Raw genomic sequence first — 19,950 nt, 5'->3', positions numbered from 1 at the left:
GCAGTCAGCAGCCGTGCGATTGCAGGGAACAGCTGCCGATCTGCTAACAACCACAAAGATGCAGCCATCGCAATCGATCGCTGCATCTAAGGCGTTAATGGCAGGGATCGGAGCTAGCTCCAGTTCCTGCTGTTACAGGTGGATGTCAGCTGTAACATACAGCTGACATCCACCGCTGATGACGCCGGCTCAGCTCCTGATGTCACTGTCCACATATGGACAGTGACTCCCTCTAGGAGCGGAATGAATCCCCGGTCAGAGTGTCGGCAACGCTCTGGCCGAGGATTCCGCTCCAGGACTAGCCCCTGAGTTCTCTGTCCATAAATGAATAGTGACGTCGGGTTTCCTCCAGGAGCGGAATCCCCATCCAGAGCGTCAGCAACGTTCTGGCCGGGGATTCCACTCTTGGAGAAGCCTCTGATGTCACTGTCCATATATGGATATTGACACCAGGGGTTCCTCCAGGAGTGAAATCTCCGGCCAGAGTGTCAGCAACACTCTGGCCAGGGATTCCGCTCCAGGAGAAGCCCCTGACGTCACTGTCTATATATGGATAGTGATGTTAGGGGCATTGAGATGCCGGAATCCACGGCCAAAGCATCGGCAACCCTCTGGACGGAGATTCTGCTCTGGGAGGAGCCACTGACATCACTGGCTTTCCCAAGACAAGTGTCCCCAGCCAGAGAGCTTACATTGCCATATATGGACAGAGACGTCAAGAGCTTCCCCGGGTTCAGCGCTTAAAGTAGCGCGAGTGAACAGTGAAGGCTGAAGAAGGGAGCTGAAGGTTCCTTGCTACAGCATTGGTTACAACTATCTGCGTACTGAGGACGGAAGATGACGGACAGATGACACTGGGACATACCACTGCCCACCCAGGACATATAATAAAATGTTAGCATCTTGGTTTAGCTTTACAAAAATAATTTTCCTTTAGAAATGTTATATTGGAAAAAGAAGCCATATAGAGTAGTTTGGTTAGTCATTGCGTTTTAAATAAAAAATAAAATAAACATATTTTAAATATCGCCGCAGTTCGCAAGCCAACAAACCACAATGCTGTGTAATTTCAGAGACATGCGTACACTACTTTACTACGTATGTCGCCGTTGCAGGAGCCGTTTTGCAAAGCTACATTGTGTAGAGTAGAACTTGATGCAGTTTGGTCCCCGATAAAATGGCCGCCGGTAGATGCGCCTACCCCTTCCAATAGAGACTTTAGAGACTTGTGTGTTTCTAGACCGTAGAAAAGTAAGGGAAACGACATTGGATGACGGATCATAGCGCATGCGCCGTGAGGGTCACCTAGTGTGGTATGTACGTACACTATTTCATTAGAATACATTGTACTATAAACAATATTTATCTCACTTTTCCGCGGAAATCAATGTTTTTGTATAACTGCCCAATTCTCGATGCCGTGCTGTTGTACAGGTGGAGTCCTCTACATCACCTACTGCCTATAGAAAAGGGGAAATGTATAAAAACTAATGCAGACGGAATGTGGAACTTTGCCTAAAGCAACCAATCAAATGACCGCTTTCTTCTAGCGGGGGTTAAAAATAAAAACGCTTCTAATTGGTTGTTCTGGGTATTAGCTTTGCAAGTTTTCATTATATGCGCTGGTCTCTATGTAGAGTAGGACTGCAGTATTTCTGTGTAAACATTGCCGCGTGTTCTATTGCTTCTGGTTACACCTACATTGTTATTCCAATATGTCTTTATCTTGTAATGAGGAGGAAAATGTAATGGTTACCAGCCTCAGGTGCAGCTAGTCACAGTACGGATCTGCCATAGGCAAATCTGCAGGTTTTTTTTTGTCTTCGGTCCCATGCACACGACCGTAAAAAATCTATACGGAATTACGGACCCGTTCAATTCTATTGGCTGCGGACACCTTTCCGTATCGCTACGGAAGGGTGTCTGTGACGTGAATTATGGCGCATGTCCTACTTTTTGTATTTTACGGGCCGTGCTCCTATACTTTGTATGGGAGCACGGCCCGAAAATGCGGGCTGTGATTACGGGCACGGCTGTGTGCATGAGACCTCAGAAATCTTCAGCTAGGCCCCATGCACACAAATGTATTTTTGCGGCCGCAATTTACCCGAAAATGCGGCCCGTTCATTTCTATGGGCCCATGCACACGACTGTGGTTTCCACGGTCCGTGCATTGGCCGGGAGCCTGGACCGCAAGAAGATAGGACATGTCTTATTACGGCTGTATTTTGCGGTCCAGGCTCGTTGAAATTAATGCACGCGACCATGTGCACGGCCCGTGATTTGCGGGCGGACGCGGGTGACACTCCGCGTCCGTCCGAGCCGCAAATCATGGCCCGCACACACCACTACGGTCGTGTGCATGAGATCTACTTGGATAATACTTGGATATCTGCTGCGGATTGGCCAGCACGTCTGCGCGCGAGTTAGTTATATTGTAAGCTGCAGCTTTTCAGCATGCAACCCACGGTAATAATTAACGTGCTGCAGATTTTAAAATCCGCAGCGCGTTCATTATCACGCACTGATATTTTCCTGAGTGCGTAATATTCACATGCATTGCTGGCGGAATGTTAGCGGATTCGGTCATGATTTAGGTGGGGATTCTGCACCTATATCCTGACAGAATCCTGAACATGTGAACACGGCTTTATGTAGAGGGAAAGAACGTTGATTCAAGAGACTCTGTCACCACATTATAAGTGTCCTGTCTCCTACATAAGGAGATGGGCGCTGTAATGTAGGTGACAGTAATGCTTTTTATTTAAAAAAACCGATCTATTTTCACAACGTTAGGAGCGATTTTGGTTTATGCTAATGAGCTTTCTTAATGCCCAAGTGGGCGTACTTTTACTTTAGACCAAGTGGGCGTTGTACAGAGGAGTGTATGACGCTGACCAATCGGCATCATGCACTCCTCTCCATTCATTTACACTGCACTAGCGATATAGATATATCGCTATGTGCAGCCTCATACACAAGCCCTAACATTACTAGTGTCCTGATAATGAATATACATGAAATCCAGCCTGGACGTCATGTGTACTCAGAATCCTGACACTTCTGACACTTTTTTTGTGAGATTCCGGCAAGTGAAACCAAATCTCGTTTAGCTCCGAGATCTCGCGAGATTTCGTATCCGTTGCTGGAATCTCACAAAAAAAGTGTCAGAAGTGTCAGGATTCTGAGTACACATGACGTCCAGGCTGGATTTCATGTGTATTCATTATCAGGACACTGTAGTAATGTTAGGGCTTGTGTATGAGGCTGCACATAGTGATATATCTATATCGCTAGTGCAGTGTAAATGAATGGAGAGGAGTGCATGAGGCTGATTGGTCAGCGTCATGCACTCCTCTGTACAACGCCCACTTGGTCGAAAGTAAAAGTACGCCCACTTGGGCATTAAGAAAGCTCATTAGCATAAACCAAAATCGCTCCTAACGTTGTGAAAATAGATAGTTTTTTTAAATAAAAAGCATTACTGTCACCTACATTACAGCGCCAATCTCCTTATGTAGGAGACAGGGCACTTATAATGTGGTGACAGAGCCTCTCTAACTTGAATCAAAATCACGTCATGCGCTAGACGTTTGTTACTGATACATAAATTAGCAGTGCATGTTTGGAACTTAGCTAAATGCCGTTATCGGTTTACAATTGCTGAAATGAATCAATGGAATAATAGAACATTCTCTCAGCTTCTAAAGCTGGCCATATACTTTAGATAGCTGTCGGCCGAACGATTGTTTGGCGGGCAGCTATTCCTTCCGACTCACCCCATGTACGCTTGGCTCGACTGAGCGTGCATGTGTTTTCGCTAGGTAGAAGGGAGAAATGATCTAACGAACAAAAGGATCGGGTATGTTGAAATTCAACATGCTCGGCCCTTCTATCAATGAAAATCCACGATAATTACAGTACAATGTATGTGGATGGGGTTTCTGTGAGCCGTCTTCAGCCTAAGGGTATGTTCACACGGAGTGTTTTCAGCCTTTTTTTTCAGGGCCGTATATGTCCCGAAAAACGGCTGAAAAATCGGAAGCAGAACGCCTCCAAACATGATTTCAATGGGGAAAAACAACGTTCTGTTACATAGTTTGTACGGTTGAAAAAAGACACATGTCCATCAAGTTCAACCAAGGGATGGGAAAGGGGAAATAAAAAAAACCCCTACACATAAGAGCCCATACTTTTTTGTTCTAGGAAATGATTTAAGCCTTTTTTTTAAAGCCATCTACTGTCCCTGCTGTGACCAGCTCCTGCGGTGACTATTCCATAGATTCACAATAAAGAAGGCTTGTCGCCTCCGCAGGTTGAACCTTTTTTTCTCCAGACGGAGGGGGTTTTACATGGAACAGGGTTTCACCATATTTTTTGTATGTGCCATTCATATATTTATATTTTATTTATATATACGAAAAACGCGTGCACTTGCAAAAACATCTGAAATTCAGGAGCTTTTTTAGCCTGAAAACAGCTCCGTAATTTCAGACGTATTTTACGTTTGAGTGTGTTCCGACGGGCTGTTTTTTTTACACGGCTGTTTTAAAAACGGCCACAAAAAAGAAGTGCATGTCACTTCTTCAGCTGTATTGGAGCTGTTTTTCATTGACTCTATAGAAAAACAGCTCCAAAAACGTCCTTGAAAACCGCTCCGTATTTTCAGACGTTTTTGGATTTGTGTGTGCACATACCCTATGGGTATGTTCACATGGCAAACAAGAACAAAGCTGTTTTTAAGCGTTTTTTTACGGCCGTTTTTGTAGCTGTTTTTCTATTGACCCAATGAAAAACGGTTTCAAAAACGGCTCAAGAAGTGACATGCACTTCTTTTTTATGGGGCGTTTTTGTACACACCGTTTTTAAAAACTGACACTGACACGTAAAAAACACCCTGTGGAAATGGGAGGCCGTTTTTCCCATTGAACTGCACCATTCAGTACAGAATTTTAAATTAAAGTATATTAGTAAGTTAGTTTGTTTCACATAAATATATTATTGCAATTCAATTTTTGGTCCCCAGATAACCCCTTTAATTTATGCTGCGTTTTCGTTGCTTTTCTGTTGCGGGTTTTCCCCATTGAATTCAATGGGATGTAAAACCAGCAACAAATAGCCAAGTTTTGCGCGGAATCGCACCAATTTAGATGAAAAAATTGCAACTCAGAAAAAAAAGCTTATAATTACAACCTGGGCATTGTCATAGCAACAGCTTCCTGGGATGACTTTTCATTCCATGTGACTGCTGCAGTCAATCAAATGCTGCAGCGGTCACATGGGCTGCAGCGTCATTCCGGGAGGTAGGACTGCACGTCAACGGAGGAACGTGTCGCCATGACTATGACTGGGGTAAGTATGAACGTTTTTTTTCTAGTGCTGCTTTCTGCATTGGAAATTCTGCGCAGTTTTTTGGGCGATGTGGTGCATTTTTTTTTGGACGGAATGTGGTGCGAGTTCTTGGTTGGATACACTGTGTAGTTTTATGTAGCGTATCCGACCTGTGGGAACCCGGCATTAGGCTTGTAATGATGAGATTTGCCTGCCCATAGCTTCCGATGTCACTATGACGTTGCTTTATGGCCTTGCACAGTGCTGTGCCCCCAACACTGAATGGCCTAATCCAGGCTTCTTTGCATTGCACATGTCAATGAATGATGCCAGCACATGCGCAGTGCAGAACTGGTCCGGAATTACGGACTGTGTTTTTGTTTTTTTTTCTTCTGGACACTACTGACAGCAGAAACAACATTTTTTTGGGGACTGTCCACAAATTTACGGACAATTGGCAACCCTGGTTATGAGCTGTATCCGGTATAGCAGCTCAACACCTTGGAATGAATTGGACTGAGTCTCAACACTCACAACCTGTAGATAGGTGTGGCACTTTTTTTTTTTTTATATACAAGGCAACCATGTTTTTCTCATTCTGGACAACCCCTTTAACTCCTTCCCGACATCCGCCGTGTATATATATGGGTTCCCGCAAACCACAGTACCATTACGTCACGGTGATAGTGCGGGTTTAGAAGCACAGCCTGCACCATCACCGCCGGGTGTCAGCTGTATGTTACAGCTGACACCCTGCTATAACGGCCAGGACGGGAGCTAGTCTCTGATCCAGTCGATTAACCCCTCAGATGCTGAGCTCAATAGAGAGCAGCATCTGAGGGGTTTTCAGCCGACCGGCACCCCAGTGACGAGTTTTCTGGGGTGCCGGCGGCCTAGCAATGGCCTCCATGCTTACTGTCAGTGTATAACTGACTGCTCTAAAACACTGTATTACGTATGTTATATTACACTACGTGTATTAGAATAGCTATCAGAAGTGCAGACCTTCACGTCCCCTAGTGGGACAAAAAAAAGTTGATTCAAATCTTGCAAAAAAAAATAAAACTTTGAAATGAAAAAAAAATTAATTTGCCTCATTTCCAATAAGTCTTTTATTATTGGACAAACAAAACAAAAAAACAACAACTGTATATAATTTGTACTGCAGCGTCCATAATGACCCAAACGATAAAACTATTACGTCGTTTATCCCGCACGGTGAACGCCGTAAAACAGAAATATGAAAAACTACTCCAGAATCTCAGTTTTTAGGTCACATCTACTCCCAAACAATGGAATAAAAAGTAATCAAAAAGTCACAATTACCCCAAAATAGAACCAATAAAAAGGACAGTCCGTCATGCAAAAACAAAAAAATTCCCTGACACAGCCTTTTCCTGGCAAAAAGAAAAAAGTTATGGGTCTGAGAATATAATGCCACAGAAAAAAACTTATTTAAAAAAAAAAGTGATTTAATTGTGGAAAAGCTGCAATACATGAAAATAACTATATAAATTTGGTATTGCCGTAATCGTATCGTCCCGCAGAATAAAGTTAACATGTAATTTGTGGCGGACGTTGAATGCCCAAAAACCGCTCAATAAAAAACTATTTCCCAATTGCTTGTTTTTGGCAATTTCTTTTTCTAAAATATGAAATAAAAAGTTGCATGTGTCCCAAAATGGTACCAATAAAATAAAAAAAAAGCCCTGCCACAAGTCCATCAAAAAAAAAAGTTACTGCACTAATAATGCGCTGATGAAAAATCATCCCAATGTGCAGGCCGGAGAGGAACATTCCTTCAGTTTCAGGGCCCTAGTATTTCAGAACTAGGAAGGGAAGGGACATGGCACATCCGCTGGAAGCGAGGGCGCCCGTATTATACCAGCGCAAAACTTTCCCAGCAATATTTCCCAAACTACAAAGGAGAAAAAGTCCCCAAAAGGCGCAGAGTGTTACCAAGGGGGGATAAGAAAGGACGCCGTTTATCAGTGCGACACCGGCCTGTGTATAACTGATTGCTTCACAGCGTACCACACATCTATGGATAGTTTTATTATTTACCGCATTATTATACCCTCTTATTATGCCCTGATGTACACAGATTATAAATGCCCCCACATTATAAACTGAAATACCAGTAAAACTCAAACAAAGCTGCTACCAAGCAAAATCCATGCTCCAAATGGCTCTCCTTTCCTTCTAAGCCCTACAGTGGTCCCAAACAGCAGTTTATGTCCACATGTATGGCATTGTCATACCCAGGTGAACCCGCTTAATGTATGGGGTAAGATTCTCCAGTGACACAAGCTGGGCACAACATATTGAGCTGTGAATTGTCATATCAGTGGAAAAATTGCAATTTTCACTTTGCATCATCCACTTCGTATTAACCCCTAGGTTAACTGTACGTCCTGGTGGGAGGTTACGTCGCGCACCAGGACATACTTTTACTGAGTCGTTCCTGATGCACACTTTCGGTGACAGAGTGCATCGGGAGGTAATCTGTCACTGGCCAGTGGTCCATCGCCACTGATTTTGGCAACTAACCCCTTAAATGCGGTGATCGATTGTGATCGCCGCATTTAAGGGGTTTGTAGCAGATCGGCAGCCCCCATGATCTGATCGTGGGGGTTCCCGATGGTTGGCATGGCAACTGGAGGCCAGACGATGGCTTCCAGGTCTTCCATGTATGGAAGCTGACAGAATACATTATTATAGCAGAGATCAGTGCTGCAAGTCTCCTAGTGGGACAAAAAAAAAAAGTGAAAAAAAGTTAATAAAAATGTTTTAGATAAGTGTAAAAATAAAAGTTACAAGTTAAAAAAACCAAACGGTTTTCTTCCTACAATAAGTCTTTTATTATAGGAAAAAATTGAAACCGTTAAAAAAAAAAAAAAAAAAAAGTACACATATCTGGTATCACCGCGTTCGTAATGACCCAAACTATACAACGAACGTTATTTTTCCCGCACGATGAACACCACAAAAAAAATAAAAAATAACAAACAATGCCAGAATCACAATTTTTTTTTTCGTCACCACCCCTCCCAAAATATAGAATAAAAAGTGATCAAAAAGTTGCATGTGCCCCAAAATAGTACAAATAAAAACTACAACCCGTCCCGCAACATCTTTTTTGAGTGAAAAATAAAAATTTTATGGCTCTCTGAATATGGTGGCACAAAAAATAAATTATTTTATTGTGCAAACGCTGCAATACATAAACTATATACATATGGTATTGCCGTAATCGTATCAACCCGCAGAAAGAAGTAAAATTGTAATTTATAGCCCATGGTGAACACTGTAAAAAAAACATTGTCAGAATTGCTGGTTTTTGGTCACCTTGCTTGTGGAATAAAAACTTTACATATGCCCCTACGTTATAAATGGAAATGCCAGTAAAACCCCAAACAGAACAACTGACAAGCAAAATCTGTGTTCCAAAAGCCAAATGCCGCTCCCTCCATTCTGAACACTACAGCGTGCCCAAACAGCAGTTTATTTCCACATATATGGGATCGCCATACCTGGGAAAACCCGCTTGTCTTCAGCGGCACAAACCGGACACAACATATTGTGCACTAAAATGGCATATCAGTGGAAAATTGAAATTTTAAATTTGCACCATCCGCTGCGCATTAACCCCTTCCCGGACCACGACGTAATAGCACGTCATGGAGAGGGCTCACGTGCTGACCCTGCACCATACACTGCGGGTGTCAGCTGTGTATTACAGCTGACACCTGGGACTAACTGACAGGAACTGCGATCGCGCTGTTACAGAAGCCTGTAACAATTACAATATACTGCAATACTTTAGTATTGCAGTATATTGTACCAGCAATCTAATTATCACTGGTTCAAGTTAAAGTTATTAGTAGTGAAAAAAAATATAAAAATATTTAAAGTAAAAAAAAAAATACCCTTTTCCCATTTTTCTTCTAAAGTAATGTAAAAAGAAACAAAATTGGAATTGCTGCGTCCATAAAAATCTTAACTATTACTATATACCAGATAAAGATAAAGAATTGAAAACGCCAAAATAGCTGTTTTTTTGGTCATTTTCAGTCATTTTTTTTTTTATAAAAAGTGATCAAAAAGTTATAGTTCCCAAAAAGTACCCATAAAAACTACAGCTTGTCCCGCAAAAAATAAGCCCTCACACCGCTCAATCTACCAAAAAATAAAAAGTTGTGGCTCTCGGAATGTGGTGAAAAACAATAGATAAAACAAATAGTTTTTTTCTTTATAAAAGTAGTAAAATATAAAAAAAACTATATAAACTTGGTATCACCATAATAGTATTGAGCCGCAGAATAAAGGTAAATTGTCGTTTTTATCGCACGGTGAAAGCCGTAAAAACGAAACCCAAAAAACTATGGAGGAAACACGTTTTTTTCCATTTTCCAAGTACATTATATGGTGCTTTAAATGGTGTCAATAGAAACTACAACTCCTCCCTCAAAAAATTAGTCCTCACACCACTTCATTTACAGAAAAATAACAAGTTATGGCTCTTGTAAGGTAGGAAGTGAAAAACGAAAAAGCAAAAAATGGCTCAGTCCTGAAAGGGTTAATTTAAGTTCCTTTATCCCTTGTGAAAATAAAAAAATGCAACGTTTTAGTGGAAAAAAAATTTATATGCATTTTCACGCCCTAATTCTAATAAATTCTGCAAAAGACCTATGGGGTCTAAATGCTCACTATATTCCTAGATACATTTCTAAAGGAGTGTAGTTTTCCAAATGGGGTCAGTTTTGGGGGTATTTCACTGTTTTTGTGCCTCAGGGTCTATGCAAATGCGACATGACACCCAAAAACCAATCCAGCAAACTTGATCTCCAAAAGACAAATAGTGATCCTTCCCCTCTAAGCCCTGCCGTGGGTCTAAACAGCAGTTTATTACCACATATGGGGTATTGCCATGATCAGGAGAAATTGCTTTACAAATGTTGGGGTTATTTTTCTCCTTTATTCCTTGTAAAGAAAATGTATTTCTAAATGTAAATTTTAGTTCTTTTCAGAAAAAAAGTCGATTTTTTTATTTTCACAGCCTAATTCTGCAAAAAAAACAACTTTTGGGGTTAAAATGGCAACTATACCCCTAGAAAAAAAATCCTTGAGGGGTGTAGTTTCCAAAATGGGGTCACATTTGGGGGTTTCCACTCTTTTGGTCCCTCCAGCGCGTTGCAAACTGACATGGCACTGAAAACTATTCTAGCAAAATTGGCGCGCCTTCCCTTCTGAGCCCTGCTGTGGGTTCAAACAGCAGTTTATCACCACATATGGAGTATTCCTTTAATTGGGAGAAATTGCTTTACAAATGTTGGGTTGCTTTTTCTCCTTTTTTATACCTTTCTACGTTTTTTGAGAAAAAAAATAGATTTTCATAGACTAATTCCAATGAATTTAGCAAATAACCTGTGGTGTAAAAATGCTCACTATACCCCTAAGATAGATTCCTTGAGTGGTGTAGTTTCCAAAATGGGGTAACTTTTGGGGGGTTTCCACTGTTTCTAAAAACTGCAGAATCTGGGAAATAAATATTGAGTTGCATTTCCCTGGTAAAACCTTCTGTGTTAGGGTATGTTCACACGTTCAGCAAAAAACATCTGAAAATACGAAGCTTTTTTCAAGGGAAAACAGCTCCTGATTTTCAGACGTTTTTTAAGCAACCCGCATTCTTCGCTGCGTTTTTTACGGCCGTTTTTGGAGCTGTTTTTCTATAGAGTGAATGAAAAACGTCTCCAAAAACGTCTCAAGAAGTGACATGCACTTCTTTTTCGCGGGCGTATGTTTACGTGGCCATTTTTCAAAACGGCTGCGTAAAAAAACGCCCTGTTGGAACAGAACACCGTTTTTCCCAAAGAAATTAGTGGGCAGATGTTTGAAGGCGTTCTGCTTCTGATTTTTCGGCCGTTTACGGACCAAAAAACGTCCGAAAATAAGCCGTGTGAACATACCCTTACAGAAATAAATGTATTACAAATGAATTTCGACCCAAAAAAATGTGAAATTTGTAAATTTCACCTCTACAATTCCTGTGAAACGCCCAAGGGGTTAGGAAACATTCTGAATGCTGTTTTGAATACTTTGAGGGGTGCAGTTTTTAAAATGGGGTGATTTATGGGGACTTTCTAATATACAAGGCCCTCAAAGCCACTTTAGAACAGAACTGAAAATGTGAGAAATTGCTGCTAAAGTTCTAAGCCTTGTAACGTCCTAGAAAAGTAAAAGGACGTGAAAAAAACAATGCAATCATAAAGTAGACATATGGGGGATGTTAACTAGTAACTATTTTTTGTGGTATTACTATCTGTTTTACAAATAGATACATTTAAATTTAGAAAATGCTAATTTTCTCTAAATTTAGGTGTTTCTTTTACAAATAAATATTGAATTTATCTATCAACATAAAGTACGATATGTCACGAGAAAACAATCCTAGAATCGCTTGGATAGGTAAAAGCATTCCAAAATTATTACCACATAAAGTGAAACATGTCAGATTGGACAAAATCAGCTGTGTCCACAAGGCCAAAACAGGCTGTGTTTTGAAGGTGTTAATTTCTGAAAAACACCTGTGGGGTCTAAATGCCACTCCTTTTCTTCTGAACCCTCCAACAATTACTACCTCTCTAACTGGGCTATAATGGTAAATGTCCCTCTGGATCGCTCTCTGCCTGGTGCATTTCTCCTACTGGACTATAAGGGCATGGCCCCACGTGGCGTATTTCTTCCCCAACTGTCCGCATCAATGCCGCACAGAATCTGCGTTGCAGATTCTGTGGCGGATCTGCCCAAAATGTGCAGTAAATTGATGCGGACTGGCCGTTGCGTATTGAGGTGAAAGTACTTCCCTTCTCTCTATCAGTGCAGGATACAGAGAAGGGACAGCTCTTTCCCTAGTGAAAGTAAAAGAATTTCATACTTACTGGCCGTTGTCTTGGCGACGCGTCCCTCTTTCGGCATCCAGCCCGACCTCCCTGGATGACGCGGCAGTCCATGTGACCGCTGCAGCCGTCACTTTGACTGAAACGTTATCCTGGGAAGCCGGACTGGAGAAAGAAGCAGGGAGTTCTCGGTAAGTATGAACTTCTATTTTTTTTACAGGTTGATGTATATTGTGATCGGTAGTCACTGTCCAGGGTGCTGAAACAGTTACTGCCGATCGCTTAACTCTTTCAGCACCCTGGACAGTGACTATTTATTGACGTCGCCTAGCAACGCTCCCATAATTACGGGTGCACACACATAGTCACCCGTAATTACGGGAGCCCCATTGACTTTATCAGTCTGGCTGTAGACCTAGAAATACATAGGTCCAGCCAGAATGAAGAAATGTCATGTTAAAAAAACAATACGCTCCGCAGCACACATAACATGTACATGACATCTGCGGACTTCATTGCGGAATTTAGAATCTCCATTGAAGTCAATGGAGAACTTCCGCAATGAGTCCGCAACCAGTCCGCCACACGTCCGCAACATCCATTGTATGCTGCGGACACCAAATTCCGCACCGCAGCCTATGCTCCGCAGCGGAATTTTCCGCATCGTCTAAACGAACCCTACTAAAAAGCAGTGGAAGGCAATGGAGTAACGGGTCCGCTGCGGATTAACGCTGCGGAGTGTCTGCAGCGGAATTCCAGAGCAATTCCGCCACGTGGGGCTTTGCCCTAAGTGTCATGGAAGTGATCTTTATGTATGCCAAGTCCTTGCCACGTACCTGACAAGGCCTTGCTTGACCCCTAAACTTTGCAGTGCTTAAAGTAATATCTCCCTTCTTTGGCATTTTGTCGTCCCCCCCCCCCGTTTTTTTTTTACTATGTTTTTAGAAAACTAGTTGAAAATGCTTAAAAAATATTTGTAAAAAAAATAAAAAGAAACGTTCCGCTTGATAAAGGGAATTTTTTTAAGCTTTTTTTTTGTATACGAATTGATATATTAGGCACATGGACGAAATATGTGAAAATAGCCCTAGAATTTATCTCCATTGTAAAACTAGTGGTACTTTTCTTAATAAATGGTGCTTAATAATGTATTTGTGGTAATGAAGCAATTTCTGAATGTCTGAATTGTAGCGTTTTAGAACATATTTATTATTAATAGTATTTGCCTCTTATTGTACAGATGTTCCCAATCCATGACGTCTTCCGTCATCTTTTTTTTGTCTAAACTGCTGTCTTGGAAACCATGGATTCCTGGGAGGCATCTCCAATTACTAAATCCAAGGGCTGTGGGGATATTAACCCAGAGAGTGCTGACAAAAGATTCATCCTATGATTTACTACAACTTGATGAAAAAGACTTGGAAGAACAGTTTGTTCGAGGACATGGACCTGGAGGACAGGCTACAAACAAAACCAATAACTGTGTTGTATTAAAGCATATTCCATCTGGTATTGTAGTTAAGGTATGACAACAGTAAAGTTCAGACAGGGCATTTTTCTGGAGCTTTTTACTAAAAAAAAAAAGAATGCAGTGTTTAGATGCTAATTGTGCATTTTGTATCCTGTGGGGTTTTTTTGCTTTTATTTTTTTATTTTTTTCAGGGCACGCAAGTTGCAGCATTTTCTAGGTGTGACTTTATATCATTGATTTCAGTGGACAAATATTTCGCCAAATAAAATGAGTCCATGCACTTTTGAGATTCTGTTCACATTTGCATTCTAAACCTCCAGCTGGGGTTCCAGCAACATTTTCAGTAATTTTTTACAGCAAGAATAGCGTAGTATGCTGCACTATTTTTGCTTTAAAAAAATACCCAAACCCCGATTAACCCCATTAAAGTCAAAGGGGTCTGTTTGGGACCGCTCGAATAGTGTCATGGTTTCCGTTAAAAACTGAACCCATGACGCTATTGTGAATAGAAGATTGTATGCAGTAAGGCCCATTTCACACTTTGTTCCCCCTCACCTTTGACACATGCATGGGAAAAGTATCCGGCGAGTACATCAAATGTACCCATAGGCTGCCGTTATATCAACGGACGCAAAAGAGTATCCTTTTTGGCCTCTGTGATAACATTTTTTTGTGCTGGATAGAATAGCGAAGTAAAAACGCTATTCGAGGCATCCCGCAAAAAAAGTTTTTCTAACGCTATGTACACTCTCTGGCATGTTGGAGGGGCATAAAAGCCAGATTAAAAAAAAAGTTTTTAAGCCACCTGAAACATCAAAAATCGGATCAAGTGGTGTGGGATTATTGTGCGATGCCTCAAGTTAGTTAATGTGCCAGTTATTGCCTCTTGTCGCAAACTGGGAGGGACAGAATCCTTGAACCAATAGACCTTGGTTTATCACTCTGGCAGATCGCTACGGGCCTAGATTGAGATGTCCGCACTATTCAATGTTGCGTGTCCCAAAGGTTGGGAGAACAACAACAAACGAGAATAACAGCAAGAGCTCCGTGGAGGTGAACCTCTTCACGGACGGATCGTCTGATTGGAAGAATGGCGCATAATGATCCATTCCGTAAAGTGTCTATGGGTGCTGTGATTTCCACAATTCCAAAACTTTTCCTTCTTGGTGTTGCGATTTCAATGTTGAGGAGTGAACGTTTTTTTACACGGTAGCCTAAGGGTGACCGATGCCACTGTATGGCATCCATTTAATGTATTTGTCATGAGATTTTTAATAGCTTTTTATGATGGGTAGCATAATAGCATGTGAGTGACGGATGCCGGTAACGGATGCTTTTCACTGGCATTCGTCACTTCTAGACTATTATAAAATCTGTTTAACGGCTAAGTCGTGAAAAGGTGTGAAAGGGACCTAATGCTTATCCATAGAAACATGAACCGTTTCCTTAGTTAAAAAAATGCCCTGACCGTTGCAGCCAGACACACGTGTCAAATGCCTATTGTGCATATTTTCAAAATTGTTCGGTGCCGTTCTCCTCGAACCCAACTCTGTGTAAACACGCTTTTATGTTAGTAGAAAGCTCATCTTTCCCTCTATATTTTGCCTCCGCCATTATGTCACTGGCTTTGATGCTTATAGTTTCTAATCAACCTGTACTTGCGACAATAGAAATCATCTCTCCATAAACTAATGCAATGGTGACAGTAACTTTTGTAACTGGATAAATACTAGAGTAACCTGCAAAGCACGTGACCAGCACTATGTAAAAGTTTGATGGAACAATGGATTGAAGTTTGTGCCAGTGTCCGTATTAGGCCTAGTTCACAGTTTTTTGGCGCTGTTTTTGATAAGTAAACCGCACCAAAATAAGTCCGAAATCACCTCCCATTGATTTGAATGGGAAGCGGAGGCGTTTTTTCCCACGAGCGTAGTTTTTGTTATTTTCCGCGAGCAGAAAAAAACACTCGCGAATATAAAAGCGGCATGCTCTTTCTTCCCGTGGTACCGTCTCTGACCACCCATTGAAATCAATGGGAGGCAGAGAAAGCGCTTTTCGCTGCATTTTCTGCTCGCGGTGCTCAATAGCTGTGGCCGAAAAACGACGCGAAAACTGCGGCAAAGATAGTGCAGGCAGGTCAAAATCTGCTTTTGAGGCAAATTATTCTGTCTGCAAAAAACTGTGAACTAGGCCTTAGGTGTCATGCTTATGACGTATTATGTATCCATGTTGTACGGATGCATAATACAGTGTACATAGAAATCTATGGGCCCATACTGTAACTTTACTGTGCCTTCAATTTCATACAATTTTATTTTTTTTCTCATTGATTTAAAAAATCACAGCAAGCACTAACTCATGTTATAAATGGTGAAATTCTTTCAGAAAAATATAGCTTTAAAGGGGGGACTTAACACCTCAAAGAATGATTATACGGTGGCACATGATCAAACTCATAGGGACTCTGTGTTGCCAGACAGGCTCGGTACACATGGCAGAGAATAGGATTCTGCATCCTTATTTTTGTTGTTAGTACATTAAATTGTACTCTTTGAGTTAGGCAAAGCAATTTGATGAATTATAGTTATGATTGATCTACCACCTGACTTTCAAACGTTTTAACTTTCTGTGTAAAATCTTCATCTTAGAAGAGTTTCAATGAGTCCTTCATTTTTTTTTTTTTTATAGTGTCACCAAACAAGATCTATGGAAGTGAATAGGAAAAGAGCTAGAAGAATACTTCAAGAAAAAGTTGACCTTTTCATTAAAGGAGAAAGCAGTGATATCTTCAAGCAAAAAGAAGAGGCAGAAAGGAAGAAAATAGGGAAAAGGAAAAAAGCCAAAGATAATTTGGAAAAGAAAAAACATTTCAAAGAGATGCAGAACTTAGAAATCAAGTAGTAGTGTGTTGTATCATGTTAGCCATCCGTAGTTACAAGAATTGTTTGATTTATTAGGTGATGCCCTATGCATATGACCGTAAAAATTGTCTGTAATTGCGTATCACAATTACGGACGCATTCACTTCAATTGTTCACGGACACCTTCCTATTTATTTACGGGAAGGTGTCCGGGCTGTGGAAGTGTACTGCAAAAGATAGGACATGTCCTATCTTTTGCTTTTTACGGTCCGTGATCCCATACTTTGTATGGGAGCACGAGCCAAAAATGCTGGTGGTGGCCGGCCATGCCCCCAATCGCGGCCTGTGATTACGGGCACGGCCGTGTGCATGGGGCCTAACTGGGTAGATTACAGATGAAAGCTTTTGAGGTCTATTCCTCAGGCTGTAAATCCCATCTTAGGCCCCATGCACATGACCGTATTTTTCATCCATCTGTAAATACTGTCCATAAATACGGATCCATAGTCATTTGTAAATCATCCTCGTATACGGAACGGTGTCTGTAAATACGGTCCATAGTGCATCCGTATTTACAGATGAGCCAAGAGAAGAAAACCACAAATGATATGCAACATCTGAAAACCTAGCGTCGCCTAGCAAAGCTTCCGTAATTACGGACTGCTACGGGTGCACATCTGTAACCGTCCGTCCGTAACTATGGAAGCGCCTGTAGACTTTTATGGGGAGTCCGTGCTGTAATTACGGTAAAAAAAGGACATGTTTTATCATTTCTACAGCACGGACGCCCATCCGTAAAAATACGGAAACGTGGCCATAGCCCAAAGAAATTAATGGGTCCGTAATTACTTGGGAAGAGACCAAAGTGTTCTAGAAAGCTTGCATCTGTAACCTACTGAGCTAGCCAATAAAAAAGGTTTATAGAACTACACTTCTAGAAATCAAGGAATCATAATGCCACATTGAACAGGTGGACTGGTCTGAAATTTGTTATAATATTTGCTTCCTAAAAGAAAAAGTAAATAGCTTTCTAAACTATTAAAATTTCCTATCATTTTGCTGCTGTAAAGTCTTTGTAATGCCTTCACCTGGTTGTCCTGCAAATTCTGACATAAATCTGACAGCACACTGCTTCTATTGGGGTTGACTCATTGCTCTCTGCTCTCCCTTTGTTTTGTTTTTTAAAGAGGCTCTGTCACCAGATTTTGCAACCCCTATCTGCTATTGCAGCAGATAGGCGCTGCAATGTAGATTACAGTAACGTTTTTATTTTTTAAAAACGAGCATTTTTGGCCAAGTTATGACCATTTTCGTATTTATGCAAATGAGGCTTGCAAAAGTCCAAGTGGGCGTGTTGAAAAGTAAAAGTACAACTGGGCGTGTATTATGTTCGTACATCGGGGCGTGTTTACTACTTTTACTAGCTGGGCGTTGTGTATAGAAGTATCATCCACTTCTCTTCAGAACGCCCAGCTTCTGGCAGTGCAGACACAGCCGTGTTCTCCAGAGATCACGCTGTGTCGTCACTCACAGGTCCTGTATCGTGTCAGACGAGCGAGGACACCGGCACCAGAGGCTACAGATGATTCTGCAGCAGCATCGGCGTTTGCAGGTAAGTCGATGTAGCTACTTACCTGCAAATGCTGATGCTGCTGCAGAATCAACTGTAGCCTCTGGTGCCGACACGATGCAGGACCTGTGAGTGACGTCACAGATCTGCACTGCCAGAAGCTGGGCGTTCTGAAGAGAAGTGGATGATACTTCTCGTCACAACGCCCAGCTAGTAAAAGTAGTAAACACGCCCCGATGTACGCACATAATACACGCCCAGTTGTACTTTTACTTTTCAACACGCCCAGTTGTACTTTTGCAAGCCTCATTTGCATAAATACGAAAATGGTCATAACTTGGCCAAAAATGCTCGTTTTTTAAAAATAAAAACGTTACTGTAATCTACATTGCAGCGCCTATCTGCTGCAATAGCAGATAGGGGTTGCAAAATCTGGTGACAGAGCCTCTTTAAACTCGTTTTATTGAGTCAATTGTACAAAGACATCAGAATAATAATATGCAGCAAACATTCCATAAGACATTAAGGAACGACAGCTACTATGCAGACGAAATAACACAATGCAGAGCAATTGTACACAACCCACAGATCAGTACAAAAAAATACAAATAAAGGAAAATTAGTCAAATGTAGCAGAATTATTCAAACAAGGATAAAACCATATATGAAACACATACCCCATACATTGACCTATAAGCATGTGTCCATGGGAATATATTCCATCCCACCAATACACTTTATCTATAACCAGTCACAGCATGCGCCAAAGAATCAGTAAAACCTTGAACTGTACAGTGAGTGAGATTCGAGGAGCACCAACCACCCCAGATTAAGGTAAATTTAGCCAGACGACCACGATGCTTATGTACAATTTTCTCGAATGGAAGGATATCATTTATCAGTTTACGCCATTGAGCTATCGTCGGCCCTGAGGCTTTCGCTGCTTCTGTCTTCTCTGATCACTTGTACACAGCGCTCAATGAACGCTGTGTATAGGAACAGAGGCAGCGGCCGCGCCGCTGTCTCTATTCCTCCCGGTGTTCATGTGACTGGTCACATGATCGCCGGGTGCCGTCAGTGGCAGACTTACTAGACCCAGCACAGCCCTATTAGTGACAATCGTCACTATGAGGGCTGATTTCCCCTGTAACTGGGGCTGCTGTGCAGCTCCAGTTACAGTGGACAAGCATGGTGTAAAAGAAAGAAAAAATATATATAAAGTTCACCAAAGGTCTTATTTGACCTTTGAGGGACAGACCATAGTAATAAAAAAATTAATAATAAATACACATAAAATACCCACCCCAAATAAAAAAGTCCCGTCCCCCCCGCCAATCATTGTTGTAACGCTAGCGCTGACCCAATTTCCCTAATATAGACATGTAATATATTAAAATTTACGGTAGACAAAGACGATCACAAATAAAAGGTCTATTTTAGGGTAAAACTATGTTATTACCCCAAAAAATAGCTGAAAAGTAAAAAAGCTTATTTTTTTACTATATTCAATCTTTTAGAATAAAAATTCTAAAATAGCAAAAGGGATATGTATAAAAACGATAAAAAAAAATAAACCTGCATTGTCTACGGAAAAAACATCGCAAAAATCACGTCGTTAGCCCAACAAATAAAAAAGTTATAGCCGTTTAACTAACACGTGCTAAAGGGCTAAACGGTGTCTGGTCCTGAAGGCTCAAAATAGCCCGGTCCTGAACTGGTTAAAGTGTCTCCTCTCCTGAATTACGAAATGCCTGCAAAATCTGAGGCAAATCTGCTCTGTGAGAACAATGTCTTAGGCTGGATTCACACATCACATAT

The 19,950-nt window shown here is 41.3% G+C and overlaps 2 protein-coding genes across 6 annotated transcripts in view; one reads left to right on the top strand and one right to left on the bottom strand.

Annotated features, from left to right (window-relative positions):
* The window catches only part of MPHOSPH9 (M-phase phosphoprotein 9), a 167,098-nt gene extending 165,642 nt beyond the window's left edge, over window positions 1-1,456 (bottom strand). For all 4 annotated transcript variants that reach the window (XM_075833976.1, XM_075833986.1, XM_075833995.1 and 1 more), the window contains exon 1: window positions 1,372-1,456. The gene's annotated coding sequence lies outside the window, so the exon portion shown is untranslated. The remainder of the gene's footprint in view (window positions 1-1,371) is intronic.
* On the top strand, window positions 1,183-17,631 carry MTRFR (mitochondrial translation release factor in rescue). Of its 2 annotated transcripts, none has more exons than XM_075834033.1 (3): window positions 1,183-1,317; window positions 13,471-13,753; window positions 16,390-17,631. In XM_075834033.1, exons 2-3 carry the CDS (start codon window positions 13,484-13,486, stop codon window positions 16,600-16,602), a joined length of 483 nt encoding a protein of 160 aa, XP_075690148.1. In that variant the 5' UTR covers window positions 1,183-1,317; window positions 13,471-13,483; the 3' UTR covers window positions 16,603-17,631. The 2 variants fall into 2 exon arrangements, with proteins under 2 accessions (XP_075690148.1, XP_075690141.1); XM_075834026.1 differs by having other exon boundaries at window positions 1,184-1,313.
* The last annotated feature ends 2,319 nt before the right edge of the window (window positions 17,632-19,950 follow it).

Source organism: Rhinoderma darwinii, chromosome 1 (assembly GCF_050947455.1).
Source record: "Rhinoderma darwinii isolate aRhiDar2 chromosome 1, aRhiDar2.hap1, whole genome shotgun sequence".
In the NCBI taxonomy this organism is placed as follows: Eukaryota; Metazoa; Chordata; class Amphibia; order Anura; family Rhinodermatidae; genus Rhinoderma; species Rhinoderma darwinii.
The sequence above is the reverse complement of the archived record's forward strand: the minus strand, read 5'-3'. Positions and strand labels throughout refer to the sequence as shown.

Coding starts and splice junctions, on each gene's coding strand:
- MTRFR (XM_075834033.1), top strand. CDS start 13,484: ATGACGTCTTCCGTCATCTTTTTTTTGTCTAAACTGCTGTCTTGGAAA. Junction 13,754..16,389: donor CATCTGGTATTGTAGTTAAG/GTATGACAACAG, acceptor TTTTTTTTATAG/TGTCACCAAACAAGATCTAT.